At 38.1% G+C, this 16,149-nt stretch overlaps 1 protein-coding gene across 1 annotated transcript; it reads left to right on the top strand.

Moving 5' to 3' along the window:
* Positions 1-11,216: 11,216 nt before the first annotated feature.
* LOC114273136 (growth-regulating factor 5) lies at positions 11,217-15,087 on the top strand. Its single transcript, XM_028214895.2, has 4 exons — positions 11,217-11,872; positions 12,479-12,875; positions 14,158-14,609; positions 14,742-15,087. The coding sequence occupies exons 1-4, from the start codon at positions 11,659-11,661 to the stop codon at positions 14,747-14,749; spliced, it is 1,071 nt and encodes a 356-aa protein (XP_028070696.2). The 5' UTR covers positions 11,217-11,658; the 3' UTR covers positions 14,750-15,087.
* The last annotated feature ends 1,062 nt before the right edge of the window (positions 15,088-16,149 follow it).

The raw sequence follows: 16,149 nt of genomic DNA, 5'->3' as shown, positions 1-16,149 counted from the left end.
CTGGAAAAATGCTTATTTTGGGGCTGCCTTGCTACTGTCTATTCATTGCATGTCCATATTGTGCATGTTTGGTATAGCTATAGGCCATTTCGGGTGCCAAAATTCATGTTTTGGGACTATTCCATGCATCGGGCGTACTTTCGCCTCATTTCGGGGCTGTTTTCCCCCACATTTCAGTGCTGAAATCCCATTAGCATGTTTGCATATCATTTTCCATGCCATTGCATCACATATGTCATTGCCTCGGTTTGCGTGCCCGTGTGCACGCATTTCGAGGCACTTCATTTTCATCCATCGGCCTCTTATGTGAGTGTGGCTGAGGCTCTCTCATGTTAGTATAAGTCCATGTTGCATTCTATATGCCATTTTAGCCATTACATTGCATATGCCATCGCCTCGGTTTGCGTGCCCGTGTGCACGCATTTCGAGGCACTTCATTTTCATCTTGTGGCCACTGATGTGGGTGCGGCTGAGGTCCATTCACATTGGTGTAATTCCATCTTGCATTGTGTATGCCATGTTTCAATGCGTTGTGCATGTTATGTTGTTAGCGTTGTGTGTGCCATGTAGTTATATTGCATGTTTGTATGTTTGCTTGCATGCTTAGGTTGCATGTGCATTGTTATGCATTGCCTCGCCTCTTGACCAACCATGATTGAGGTTGGGTCTCTTGTATGTTTTGTGTGCATTGCATTTTTACATTGAATTGCAAAACTTGGCCTCTTAGGCCATCATGCGTAATTGATGGCCCGAGGGTCGAGGGGCATACTCCCTTGAGTCCATTACATGATTGGGAGAGTGGCCATGCATACACTTGCTTGAAATTCCATGCCATACACTGTCTGTTCTTGTTGCTGTCAAAAACTGTCTTCTGCAGGGAGTTTCTGCCGACCGGCATCATTTAGTGCCGACCGGCAATTGGTGGCTGGCCGATAATTACATCATCTGCCGATGGAAATTATGCACTGCCGGTGGGCATTTCCCCCAGCCGGTGGCACTCTGCAGTATGCAACAAGCCTGTCCCAGTACTTTGGCACTGTTCGGAGAAGCAGGGCAGTGTAAACCGAGGCGGCAGTGGTATGGTACGGACTTTCCGGGCGAGACGGGTTCAAGCTTGCATCGTTCGCGCATCCCGAGGCGGGGGCTGTGGCCACCTTTCTTCTTTCTGCATTCATTTTGTTCAGTAATTAGAAATTCTGTAATATTAATGTGGTTAGTTATTTATTCGGACTGTAATATTTATTTGGACCCTCCGAGTGAGGGCAATTGTGTAATAAGTGTGGGTGCGTTGTGCATGTCTTCCAACCCCCACTTCTTTCTCCCTTTTATTTACCCACTTATGATGGTAGACTAGGGCATATTTAAATTCGCATAACAGCATGATAGCATGCGTGCATCCATACATTTGTCTTACATGCACCGGGCTCGGCACATCATGCTAACTGCACTTGTATTTCAATTCCAAGTTGAGTACTTGTTAGTTGCAGCATTTCACATGCCATCTTTAGGATAGCCGAGCCTGTTTAGAGTGCATCTTTGCATGTGTTGCATTAGCCATTTTTAACATGAACTAGGATCATGCATATGATTACTGACTAGTTTCTGTTTTGGCTCGAAGTACTAGGTAAGCTTTTATGCTTTAGCATATCGCATGCGTGTGAGTGTTGCCATGACAGTATGATTACCATGAGGCTAGCTGCTTATGTGATATAACTGCTTGAATGCCTGTGGATGGAGGTTGAATTACCTAAATTGGAATAATGCATTAAAACTGTGAGTTTTAAGCCCACTAGATAGTGGCAAAATCATCTTTTCTAAAAGCCCACTTGAGGGTGGCAAAACCTGCATTTTAGCCTACTTGCGAGTAGCAAACTATTTTCAAAACAAACATGAAATGTTTTGTTCCAATTTAGGTGATTTGGTCTATACTTGTTTGCTGTGCGCATAACATAGTAATTCTAGGCTAATAACCAGATTAAGAACACATAAACGTTTTCATAACAGAATATCACGGTTAGTAGAGGCCGGTCTTCGGACCGGGCGAGAGGGGGTGCTCATAGCTGACCTTCCCCGGTCGTACCCAAGTTCCCGAGCCGAGGCAACTTTGGTGATGACAGACACGTGGCCTTCGGCACCGAGTCAGGGTTTCCTAAATTTCCCCTTAATAAAATATTTAGGTGGCGACTCTGTATCTAGCAAAGCAGTCCATGTTTGGCACTTCTTTCAAAATCTGTTTTCTCAAAACGATTTGCCGGATTTGGACTCTTTGGTTCAGATTTAGAACCGTAACAAAATCGAGTCCAAACTGTAGTAGTGAGGTCCCCCTCCGCGGGCGCGTCTACAGTTTAACAAATATAAACACAAACAATGCAATGCACAAGTAATTAACTCAGGATTTCTTCTTAATTACTTGTTAGGAACATTTAAGCATGAATTAACGTTAATCATGGGTAGGGGTTGTTACAAAGTGTAACAACCCCGACCTATGATTAACGTGAAACCATGATTTCATATGTTTAATAAGTTATTAAGATCAAATTATGAATTAATTACATGTGTGTTACATTATTTTTGTTTATATCCGTTGAACGTAGGAAAATCTGTTCATGTTTCTGTTTTGATTTACGAATTGCAGGCCTTATCGGCATCCGATTCAGAAATTGACTTGATTTATGTGTTATTTGGAATTTTTAGAATTTTATATGGAATTTTTAGAATTTTATAGTACGTTTAATTGAAATTTGATTCGAAACGATTAAATTAAAATAATCTAATGTCTACTTGATTAGTTTGATCAATAAATAATTACACTTTTACCCAAGCCTATTTAAGGCAATTTGTTGACTCAAGGCTATTATATACATCTTCATTTGCTCATATTTTGACTCAAACATGAGAGAGAGAGAGAGAGAGAGAGAGAGAGAGTTGGGAGAAGAACTTCAACAATTTAGAGTGAATTGTAGGAAATTTAGAGGGAAAATCAAGAATTACTCAACCTTTGAGGGAAGTTTGGTTCCAACACTTGCTAGCTCAAGGCTTAAGGTAGGAAATTCAACTCCTTAAACATAAATTTGAATTACTTAGTGCAAGAATTCAAGAGAATTAGAAGATTAAGCATGGGAATTAAATTAAGAATGTAGAATGAAAGATGAATTCATGCATGCATGCATAATTCATGAATTTTGAGTTTAATTTTCAATCAATCCATACATGCAAGAGGACATCTTTGTTAAATGTTGAGAGTTCACCATAGTTTTGCACTTACAATTCCAAATTACTCATGTTTTGAAAGATAATATCTTATATCATTGCATGCATGTTGTATATAAAAAATTTCAAGCTTGGTTTTGAAGAATTGATTTGTTTTTAGACCTTGATTTCATGAAATGATCTTTAAATCATGATATTTTACAAGTTCCTAAATGTTTTCCAGAATTTTGGCCCAAGGAAATGAGTTTTGAGATGTGGAATTCGAGTTTGGAGCTTGAGAGTGCAATATGGAAATTCCAGATTCTGCACTTCCGCTCAAGCGTGAGATTCTGCGCTCGAGCGGCCATCTTTTTTTTTGCATCTCCGCTCGAGCAACCAAAAGTTCGCTCGAGTGTGAAATACAAGCTCCCAAAATTTTCATGTTTTTATAGACCGCTCGAGCGTCAAGAGTTGCGCTCGAGTGGGGACATAAGTCTCACGCTCAAGCGACCATCGAGCATTCGTCGAGCATGAAAATCACATAACCAGTACTTTCTCAAAATTTAAAGAGTGCTCGAGCATAGGAATTTGTGCTCGAGCGTCCCCTCACACATTGCATATCCGCTTGAGCGAGGAAAGTTGCGCTCGAGCAGGACCCTTGTTTTCAGCAAGTTTTGTTAAATGTGTTCAAGTATATTTTGGCATCCTCATTGCATCCTAGGCATTTCTAAGCCAAGATTAAGACATAATAATGAGGGTTAAATGTAGAAACACACTAAGAACGGAACGTAATGAGTTAGATATATTTCAATGTGTGTTTCAAATGTGTATTTGATATTTATTGATGTAGGTCACGTGTTGTAAACCATTTGCTTAGTTTGCTCTGTCTGTCTGCACCCGAAGCCAATTGTGAGTAATAACTTAGTAAAGTTATGTTCCACTTTAATTATTTTCTATATGATGAAATAAGATCTATTTTCTAAAATGTTATGTTCTGTATAATGAATGGTTGTCTGATTTCTGACAATGTATTTGTGGCATCCTTAGCATCATGTGATATCTGTTAGCTATTACCCAATATCGGAGGTTCCATTATGGAACTTAATATGTCTGCAATCTGTTACTCGTACTGGAGGCTCCATCATGGAGCTCAACATATCTGTCATCCGTTACTTGGATCCGGAGGTTCCTTTATGTAACTGGTTACTCATAACCACTATATGTTCTGCATTTGTTTTGTATCTGTTCTGTTAGCGCTAATGGATATACCACGTATGATTATGCATGAACTCTGATTTTTGTACATGATTTGATTATGAATATATATATTTGATTTCTGAATCTAGTATGGACTTCATTCATTAAATCCTTTACTCCATTATTATTCACTGGGCTTCCGCTTACCATTTATATTATGTATGTAAGTGACCAGGTACGTAATCAGGGCCAGAGTTAATGGCCTGGGATTCCATTTTGTTAGCCACCCTTTGTGCCTCCCGAGGAGGTTTCGGACCAAGTCAAGTCCTGTGGCCATGTCTTTTGAACGTTTGACACTTTGCTTTCTCTTGCTTAATGAACAATTTGTTTTTGGTTATCTATACATGGGGTGACGTATAATTACTGTACCTATGTGATGTCATGAGTATGCTTATAAAGTTTAAAATTATGTTGTCCCATGTATGTCTGCACAGCTTAATGGACGTTGTATTTTGTATATTTGCTTCCACAGCCCCTTAATTATATGTTATTCTATTTAGAGGTCTTTGTTAATCCAAGGATTACTAGGCGGTTATGATGCTAAACCTATAGGGGTGGGGTTTAGGTCGTGACAGGCTTGGATGTACTTTGTTTACCATTTTAGGTATATATTTTTTTGACTCCCACAAATATATATGTTTTTCAAAGCCAATTTATATTTTGGATTTAAAGGCTAGCAAGTAACTATTATATATATATATCATGCAAGCAAGCCCGTCACATCACGTGTGCTTGCAGATTGTCAGGTAGAGAGGCAGGCAACTGTGAGTGTGAGTGTGAGTGTGAGTAAGAGATAAGGATTGAAAGTATCAAATATCAATTGGCATGACCATTCTATTCTTATTATTAGAACACAATACTGCTTGCTAGTGCTAGCTAGATTGATAACAACTAACTATAACAAGAAGGAAATATTATTACAAGCATGACTTTACAAAATTAATTACGTAACAAACAAAACAAAGCAAATTAGCATATGTATTTCACTAAATCTAATTCAATAATTAAGTGTGGCCCATGAATTAAAATATAAATTTGAAGTCTTTAAAAAAGCAACGAGGTTGGATAGGGTAGATTGACCACATGTAATGATCCACACAAAATTTTACAAATTGAATGATTCAAATCTCGAATTACTAATCATAATGGAGAACAATTCATGGGACTGTGGAGATGAGAATGGGGGTGGTAAGGAAAGGCAAGGAGGTTGGTCGAAGGTGATGATGGATAGGGGATGATGGTGGAGAGAAGCTAGGAAGGGTGGTTAGAATTGGAGATGAGTGGGGGCAGAAAGTGGTGGTGGTGAGTGGTGGCTAGGTTTAGGTAAGATTAGAGTTTGAGAAGTTAGGAATAACGATAAAGTAGAATTTTGATAATAAAATTGTAATATATATATATATATATATATATATATATAAAGGGATTGAAATCGACACACACAAAAAAAAAAAAAAAAAAAAGACCCAAAAAAAAGGCAAATAGCGGAGCATCAAATTTTTTTTTTTTAAAAAAAAGTTAAAATTGGTGAAAAAATTTAAAGAAGGTACAAGGCATTAGATCTAAGAGCATCTTCATTAAAATAGTCAAATTTTTAGTTAAATTTTGACTAAAAGTCTATTTTTCTATTTTAACTAACCATCTTTCAAATGCATTCTCCGACAAACTTTTTATTTTTCATTTCATTTGTTGAGTCATCTTTTCCTAACTACATGTATCTAGTAGTTTGATGTTCAACTAAAGTACCTAGGTAAGAATTGAGTTTGATAAAGTGTATTTCTATAATTTTATGCTATAAAATAGCCAAGAGAAGATTTTAATGAGCTTGATAATGATACTCGAAGGGGAAATATTATTTGGTGATAAGGATATTTGTTGGTCAAAAGTCTATTAACACCTATTTGTTGAAATTTTTATATATAGCCTATCTGTTGAAAATATCTATATATTGAATTTCTATCTGTTGAAATTCTATCTGTTGAAATTTTTATCTATTGAATTTTTATCTGTTGTACATTTGTCCAAATTTTTATCTATACAAATTGATTTCACATAGATTTGCACAAATTAATATAAATTTTTTATTTTATCTGTTGAAATTGGCCTCTCTCCGAATCAAATCCATTTATCTCTCTCTCTCTCTCTCTCTCTCTCTCTCTCTCTCTCTCTATTTCTCTCAATCCAAATTGGGTTTGGGTTTCTTTCTCTTCGCAGCATACAATACAATTATAAAAAGGCTAATTTCTTTAAACACAGACAACACTGAAGAACACGAAGAGACATAAATGTTATCTGTTGAAACTAATATTTCTATTATTCTATTCAAGAGCCTTGTCAGATAGACAGAGAAAATGTACCTATGGCCTTTGGTTCTAAGAAAACTGAAGATAACAGATAGAGAAAGAAAGAGTTGATAGTAGGAGAGCGACGGATCTGAAGAAATGGCATGGGGAAACGGCAGATCTAAGGAAAATAGGTGAGGAAGCGACGCATCGCATTGGCTTACAACCGTTTATCTCGTCAAAAAATCACCTTTGCCATTCAAGCTCACATCGTCGCCGATCCTGTTTCTCCTTACTCTACCTCCTCTTCATTAGGGATGACAATCTGAACCCGGTCCGACGGTGACCCGATCCCTCGATCCCGAATTGAACGGTTATTCCCCGAAAAATATCCCCGACGGGCCGGGGATGGTAACAAAAAATAAATTCCCAATGATATTCGGGCCGAGAATGGGGATACATATTTCCGTCCCCGGCCCCGGCCCTGACCCCGGGCCCCGCTCCGTTTGTCCCCCGAATGATATATATATATATATTATATACTTTTTTTATTCAATGTTTCTCAGCTCTATCTTTTATTCATTTAGATCTACTCTCTCTCTCTCCATTCATCACATCTCTCTTCCTCTTCACCGCCTCTGGTCTCTCTCTCTTCTTTACCATCTCTTACATCGCAATCGATCTTTCCTCTAGGCCCATGTACTCTGACCTCAACATCTCCTCTCACTCCCTCGAACCACTCTAACATTCCAGAACATTTAACCTCGATTTGGCCGGCCCTAGGGTTTTCTTTTGCGCTGACTCGGCCGTTGATCTCATGCTCAAAGAGTACCGAACATCGTCATCGTCGCCGTTGCCGAGCGCCACCTCCTCTTCCGTGCACCACTTCCTCCTCCTCCAGTGTTTGTTCCCTCCACCACGACTTTCTCTCTCTCTCTCTCTCTCTCTTTACTCAGATCTCTCTCCCTCTTTGTGAATCTGTGATGTTGATGATGTTGTTATGAATCTATGATGTTGATAATGTTGTTGTTGATGTCGTTTGATGATGATATTGTTGATCATTGATGTTGTTAACTTCTTGTTTGCTGCTGTTTGGGTTTGATTTTTTTTTTTTTTTTTTTTGGGTCCGGGAAATTTTCGGGGCCGGGGAAACCCGATCCCGGTCAGGGAGAGGGGACAGGGACGATGATAGGTCCCCCGCTGGAGATCGGAGCCGGGGACGTGGAAAATTTTATCATCGGGGATCGGGGACGGGAAGCGTAATCCCCGGCCCCGCCCCGCCCCGTTACCATTCCTACCCCTCATATGAACTCACAATACTGATGGTACTCTTCAAATTCTGAGCATCACCATAAGCTAAGAAAATCAAACGAGGGTATAAGATTTGCTTGAGGAGAGCTCCGGCAATAATGATGACGGTGGTGGTGCCGTTTCCGGCGACAATGAGGAGGGCCACGACATTGCTGACGGTGCCCAAAAAGGATGGTGGAGCTTTGGTGCTGCTGCGACAGAGAAAGAAGAAAAAATGGATTTGTAGAGAGAGAAAAGGTGAGAATGTGAAGAATGAAGAATTTAGAATTTCTACGAATAAGTACTATCGTTGTAAGACCCTTGTTCTGTATTATGTTAATTGGTCCTTAATGTGAGTATGATTATGTATTTAATATGATTTGGTGTGCCATTATGTGAAAATATGTGGTTTTGAATTTCTGTCTGTTCACCGTAGGAATATCTGTTTGATTATCTGTTTTGAAAATTAAATTGAAGGCCTTATCGGCCACGAAACCCGAAATTGACTACGCCATTGTGATTGGCATAATTTTTAGAGCCTACGGTGAAATTTGATTGAAAATTGATTCAGATCAGATTAAATTGATTTAAATTAATGACTTAGTACCCAATTGTTTTGTAATAAAATAATGGGTTGAGTGGGGGCTTATAAGGGGCCATATATGTTCAATACCCCTTTGGTTATTCAAATTGGCTGATTATAACTCTAAGAGAGAGAGAGAGAGTCGGCCATAGAGAGAGAGGGAGCTCAAAATTGGAGTTTGATCTTAAAAGCTTGGAAATCTTGAAGATTTCTCTAGATTTGACCATAGATTGGAAGAATTGAGCCTCTAGGTAAGTGAATTCATGAGTTTAATGTTGTAAATTGTGAATTCAAGTTTGATTGGTGATCAAGAACAAGAGTTGTGTTTTAATTGATGAATTTGAAGTTAAAATGCACATGCATGTATAGGATCACCATGATTTTGTATAATCAAGCATGTATTAAGTTGAATATGGAATTATGAGTGTTAAATCATACATGCAAGCATGTTTTTGTTGAGTTTCATGAGAATGAACACCATTTGCATCATCTAGGTTGAGAACAAGGGTAATACATCACATGCATGTACAAATTATAAGAATAGGAGCTATGAATGCATGAATTTGCATGTTGGAAATGAGTTTGGTGTCAATTGGGACATGCATGAGTTTGATTTATGAAATTGAGCTCCATATTGATGTAAATGGGTGTTTGTATCATGATAGCATAAAAATATTTGAAGTTTGAGCCATAAAATGTAAGTTGGATTGGTTTGAATGCTGGATTTGAACTCAAGAACTCAGTTGGAAAACCCAGAAAATTGATGTCCGCTCGAGCGGGGAAACCGCCGCTCGAGCGTGAAATTCGTGCTCCCAGCATATTTTGCGAACATGACTATCGCTCGAGCGGGGAGCCATGTAGAGAGGCCTTCCGCTCGAGCGCCAGAAAGGACGCTCGAGCGTAAATTCGACTTAACAAGCACTTTTGCAGGCCTTAAGGGTCCGCTCGAGCGGGTACCCTGTTTTCTGAAATTTTAAAAATGCATTCTGTGTTCTGTTTTCCGTTCTCTTTCACGTCTAAGCACTCCTAGGCATACATTGAGCATTGTGATTGAATTAAAAAGATAAGAATGAAGCCTAAAGAGGAATATGTGAATTAAAGAACGGATTGAATTATTTGTGACCCATATGTGTTATGTAGGGTCAAGCTCCAGGGCAAATCCACAAGCCGATCACTGTGAGTAATATCTGAAATACGTTGTTGTCCAATGGCTTACTTCTATGTAATTTTTGTAAAGTTCATTAATTTGAACGGTGGACACAGCTTAATATGAAAGTTTGAAAAGGCCAGAGACCGTTTTGACAAGAATGAATGATTGGGCCGAAGGCCGATTGACATAAATGATTGGGTCAAAGGCCGTTTTGACACAAATGATTGGGCCAAAGGCCGTTTTGACCCAAATGAAAGTTTGACATGCATGAATGGGCCAGAGGCCAGTTTGACACGCATGAATGGGCCAGAGGCCAGTTTGACATGAATGAAAGTTGAATGGGCCAAAGGCCAGTTTGACAAATGGAAGATGAATAGGCCGAAGGCCAGTATGTTTGAAACCACAGTCACTTGACTTAAATCGTGTATATAAATGTTAAATAAAAATGTGAATTGGGCCCAAGGCTGTTCGGAGTATGTTGTTCTACATATCGTTTGTATCTTCTTATTTGATATTATTCACTGGGCTATCGCTCACGCTCATTCATGTGTTTGTAGGTGAGTCAAGAAAGGTCCAGACCCAGCCCCAGTGAAGTCTGTGTGGAACAACCGAGTTTTGGAGAGTCAGGCCTAATGTCTCACGCACGAGACTCGTCTTCGCCTTTCTGTTATGCTATGTTATTTTTGTCATGTTGGCGAGCACTTTGCATTTGTCTGTATATAATTTTCATGGGTTGACTTAGTTTTTTGGATGATCTTGTCTGTATAGAACTTTATGTTACTATACTTTCTGTTTGTGAGTTATTAACATATGTATGCGTGGAATGTTATGATGAGCATATAAGCACGGCTCTATGGACAAAGTTTTAAATTTGCTTTCGTTCAGCTCCTTTACCCTGATGAGTTTTGTCTTATTTGATTTGAGACCGTAGGTAATCTCGTGATTACTAATCGGTTATGACCTTAACCCATAAGGACGAGTTCGGATCGTGACAATCGTTATTATCGTCCTTATAGACTCAAACGAAAGGAGCATGGATCTATGACCGTCAAAGTTTATAAAAATAACTTACGAACTGAGCACTCTAAAAAAATATTGTAATTTTTTTATCCAACTGACATATAAATTGGACTTTTTTTTATTCAATTTATTTATTTATTTATTTATTTATTTATTTTTTAATCCGTTAATCTTGGAGGACGACGTCATGATGATAATATCGGCTAGCACAAACATACGCTATGCAATGCATATTGCATAACCTCCCCTTTGTTTTTTCGCTAAAAATGAAAGGGAACTTTAGGTGACCGTCACTGATTAGCATGTTATTTATTGATACTAATGGAATGGTTAAAGCCTTTTAATGCTTGCTTCTTCATGTCACTAAAAAATGAAAGGAAGAGGGTTGATTGGGGCCGGGGTTCTGAACAGAATACTACTGCCCCCCCCTTTCCAAACACATACAACAACAACCACAACAACAACAACAACAAACATCTCCCCAAAATACCCACAGTTTTCCCTGCAGAGAGACAGTGCGACACAGACGGACACACCCCTTTCCCTATTTCTCACTCTCTTTTTCTCACATACAGCAGTATTACTCTCTGTCTGTCTCTAAAAATTTCCTCTGAAGTTCGCACAACTTCCTTTAAACCTTCCTCCCTACTGCCCTCCTCCCGCCCCCCATCTCATAATATATATATATATATTTGATAATCTTTGCAGTTTGGGTTTCCATCGTACCATTGGGAAGGGGGAACGCAGTGCGATCTGATTCTGCGTTTGGGCTTAAATTAAGCATCTGTGTATTTGCATATAATATATATGTCTGAGCTTTTCAGCTTGATCGTCTGGTGCTTTGCTTTTTTGTGAGGAAGACTAAAGGGTAGCGGTGCTGGTGGGTGGGTATGAACAGTACGTCTATGGTGGCCGCGTCGGTGGCAGGGATGAGATCGTCGTCGGCGTCGCCGTTCACGGTGTCGCAGTGGCAGGAGTTGGAGCATCAAGCTCTGATCTTTAAATATCTGATGGCTGGATTGCCTGTCCCACCTGATCTCGTACTTCCCATTCAGAAGAGCTTCGACTATATATCTGCTACTACCTTCTTCCACCAACCCACCAGTACTCTCTCTCTCTCTCTCTCTCTCTCTCTCTCTCAATTAACCTCCTCGAATAATTGATTTTTATGAATCTTGTTCAATGTTTTCTTTAACTTTTCTTTTTTCGATTAAACTACTCTTTTTTAGTCTGCTGCCAGTATTGTTGATTTTCCCTTTTAGTTTTGTAGGTGCTGTTTGGTTTGGTTTGGTTTGGTTTGGGTTGATTGATGGAAATAGTTCGAAATCCCTTGTGCTTGAGATTCTTTTTAATGATCAAGTTTGTGTTTTTGTGATGGGGCGACCATTTATATTTATACATATACATATTTACCTGCATCTACCCTGTTTTTTTTTGTACTTGTGAACATTTTTTCCGCCTAATCTTTTTTATCTTGGGTTGGCGTTTGTAATTGTAATTGCGCCGTTGTCAGCAGATTTAGCTGCTCTGCTAATTAAGGCCATATTGTCTGGCGGTTAAGTCGTATATTTTTGGTTATGATGATTAATTGTTTTGTTGCTTTGCCAGCAGCAGTGAGAAAGTGAAGCATCATTAGAGTGTATATATTTTATTACTTGGAGCTTTAATTTAATATATATATATATATATATATGTATATATATATTGCAGTGGGTTATTGTTCCTTGTATGGGAAGAAGGTGGACCCAGAGCCCGGGAGATGCAGGAGGACTGATGGAAAGAAGTGGAGGTGCTCCAAAGATGCATACCCGGACTCCAAGTACTGTGAGCGCCATATGCACCGTGGTCGCAACCGTTCAAGAAAGCCTGTGGAATCCCAAACTGTCTCACAGTCATCGTCGTTGTCGTCCACCACCTTGACATCTCTGACTGTTGCCCCGGCCGGAAGAAGCAACACTAGCAGTGGTGGAGCTGGAAGCTTCCAAAACCTTCCCTTGCTGCACTCCTTTGGTAACACTCAGGCCCCAGCAGCTGGTTCTGGTGGAAGTAACCAATCCCAGCTCCACCTCGAATCCATTCCATATGGGATTCCTCGCAAAGATTACAGGTATTACTGCATTTTGCTGTTTAACATGCTGGTAGTAGTAGTTCAGCTTATGCAGCCCTGTCTTAATTGTTCTTATCAAAAATTAAGAAGAAGAAAAAAAATGTTGTGTGAAAGCAATTGGTTGGAAAACTTTAGCTGCTGTACCTGTCACGGAAGGTAATATCTGTTGGGCCCATAAGTAAAATTGTGTGGAATGATCTGAAACTAAGGCCTGATGCCTTATGAAAGTATTGGATATCTGGTTGAAACCTTTTAACACTCTGGTTTCTGGGCCCTGATGCCCATCAATCAGAATGGTTGAATTCTTTGTCTCTGCATCGTGTGTTGGTTCACACACATTTTCTTTTTGGTCTGTTTCTTTGCCTTTTGTTTTCTCTGTGAAACTTGCTGCAGAAATCGGACAAGCATTTGAAATTTTCCTGGGCATGCTAATTAGTAACAGATTGTTCATCCCATTCAGTTCCTTAAGTTTTGGGCCATGCCTAACAGTTTCCAGTCTCATTAATATGTCTATACTTAAAATCAAGTATTTCCTCTCTTAAGTATGCTTAATTGCTGGTATTTGGCCGTCTTCTTATTCTGGGACTTAATACCACCATGACAATGCCCCCTTTTTTGTATTTGGAAAAGAGAGAGGGGGAAGAAAATAAAAGAAAGAAAAAGAACGTGGTTGACTTTTCCAACTAAAATTGCTCAACAGAAGAAATACATTTATTGACTGGAATAGATTGTTGTGCTCAGATGAGAATGGTGCTTATGTAGATTAATGGATTCAAAAAGTTAATAATGGTTGATCCCCACGATTTTAATGTGGATTTCAATTCATTTATTTTCAAAACCATGGTTTCTTTAACTTCAAGCCTGCTGCCCCTTTCACTTGATATATTCAGTTTATGTTTGACTGAAGGGCTTTCCATAGTTGCACAGCTTTTGTGCTACATCTGTTTCGGTTGTGTTTGCTTAGCTCCTAGTTTTCTGGTCTCCTGTTTCATAATTTAATTGAGGTTCACTCTGCCATTCCAGCCTCTCTTTTTTTTCAAGTTAAAGTTGTTTACGGGTTGTTGTTGCAATATTGTAAGTAAAGGAATATGATAACCTGTATTCATGTTTAGTTCTAATAATACAAAATTTTGATATAAATGATATGGTTGATTCAGAGAATTATGTGTTCTTTGAAAGCACTTAATAAAACCAAGTAGTTGTGATTTGAGAGATTAAGAAGATAGATTATAGACATAAGTTGTCCTAAATGCTACTCATAGATAGATAATCGAACATGCAGGTATGTTCATGGACTTAAACCTGATGTGGGTGAGCATAGTTTCTTCTCTGAAGCTTCAGGAAGCAATAGGGATCTCCAAATGGATTCACCACCGGTAGCTGTAGACAACACATGGCCACTAATGCCATCTCGAGTGTCCCTATTTCCCACATCGAAAGCAAGTGACAACTCCATGATACATCAGAATCATTATCCTCCACCTCATCCTCGACATTCATTTTTCAGCAGCAATGACTTTGGCACGGGAGGAGAACATGTCAAAGAGGAGGGTGTTCATACTCAATTCCTTCGACCTTTCTTTGATGAGTGGCCAAGGACGACAAGGGATACTTGGTCTGGTCTTGAAGATGAGAGATCAAACCAGACCTCATTCTCCACTACTCAACTCTCAATTTCGATCCCAATGGCTTCTTCATCTGACTTCTCCACCACAAGTTCTCAGTCTCCGCATGGTTAGTTTTAAATTTTAGTGACTTTTTTTTTTTTGCCTTTTTTTCCTGCAGATCTCCTCAATCTTTATCTCACTGAATTTAGGTGGTTGCTATATAATATATATATATATATATATATTAATTGTGGTGCAGATAGTTGAAAGAAGAATGTTTTTATTTTTTTGTTCCCAAGGATGGATGGATACATACCACCATTTTGAAGCAATATATATATATATATGTATGTATACAATTAAGTTCTGCTGCTGCCTGCCTGGCGTCTTGAGATGTACTTGCTTAAGAGTCACCAATTCCTATTCCTATTCCTATTCCTATTCCTATTTCTATTCCATGTGTCTCCTGGAGATATCTTTGCTTTTTAGCATGTGAGTTTTGCCATATGTTTTGTGTACAAGTACATTTGCGAACTCTTCGAGCCTTAGCTATATATATAAGGTGCTGGTACCAATTAATAAAACAGACTCGGGGCCGTTTTATATGATAGAAATCCACATCTTTAGTGGTTTGTCTGCGATTGGCAAGGTAAAGTACAACTTCTTCACTTTTTTTTCCTTTCTTCTTTTTTATTTTGTATTTTTCATATTTTTATGGGATTTGCTTCCAGGTAATTAAGTCATTAAAAAATGTTTTCCAATTGATATAGCAACTGTGCAAAGTCCTCCATGGTATTCTTCCTTTGGACGGGCTACCCACCTGTGGTCAGATATTTGTTCAGAATTTTTGCTGGGTTGTGAAAGAATGTTGCCTGCAATTTCACCTTCTTTTTTTTTCTTGTCTGTTTCTTTCTTTCTTTCTTCGGCCTCAGAAGCAATTCATAAGCAAGCAAGCAACCATAAAATAAATAAATAAATAAAATAGGGAGGCAAATTGGTGAGAGGATGGCTTCTATTGGCCTGCTCCCAGCAGAATCATTTCTTTTAACAAATATTGTTATATAATTTAATCAATTTTATTCTTGCATCTATTATATCATTAAAGTGGGTATTATTTTTAATTTTAAATTCGCACTTATCATCCGAATTGATTACCTCGTACGCTTTATAATAAAAGTTATTTATATAATCAATAAAATATCAGATTAATTTGGTACAACGATATTATTGAGTGTTTGTTTGGGTTTTTTTAAGTTAACTTATAACTTCTAACTTTAGAAATGTTAATTTGGATTATTTGGTTAAATTTATTTCAAGCAGTTTCTAAGTTTAACAATTTATTTTAATTCAAAAAGGTTGATTCTGAGAAGTTACTCACTCTTTGTTTTTTATTATCAATTTATATTGTGGACATGTTAATTTATGATTATATTTTTAAATTTTTTTATTTTTTATTTTTTTAAAAATAGAAAAAGACTTAAATGGACTGTAGATTATTATTATTATTATTATTATTATTATTATTATTATTATAAAAAATGTAAACAAATAGTGAATAACAAAAAATAAAAATTAATTAAAAAAATTATTTCGCAGTTTATTTAACAAACATTATTCAGCAACTTAAATTTATAATCCAATAACTACACCAAACAGATTAACAACTT

Source organism: Camellia sinensis, unplaced genomic scaffold (genome assembly GCF_055761805.1).
Source record: "Camellia sinensis isolate YWXY unplaced genomic scaffold, ASM5576180v1 Unanchor11, whole genome shotgun sequence".
NCBI classification, from domain to species: Eukaryota; Viridiplantae; Streptophyta; class Magnoliopsida; order Ericales; family Theaceae; genus Camellia; species Camellia sinensis.
The sequence above is the reverse complement of the archived record's forward strand: the minus strand, read 5'-3'. Positions and strand labels throughout refer to the sequence as shown.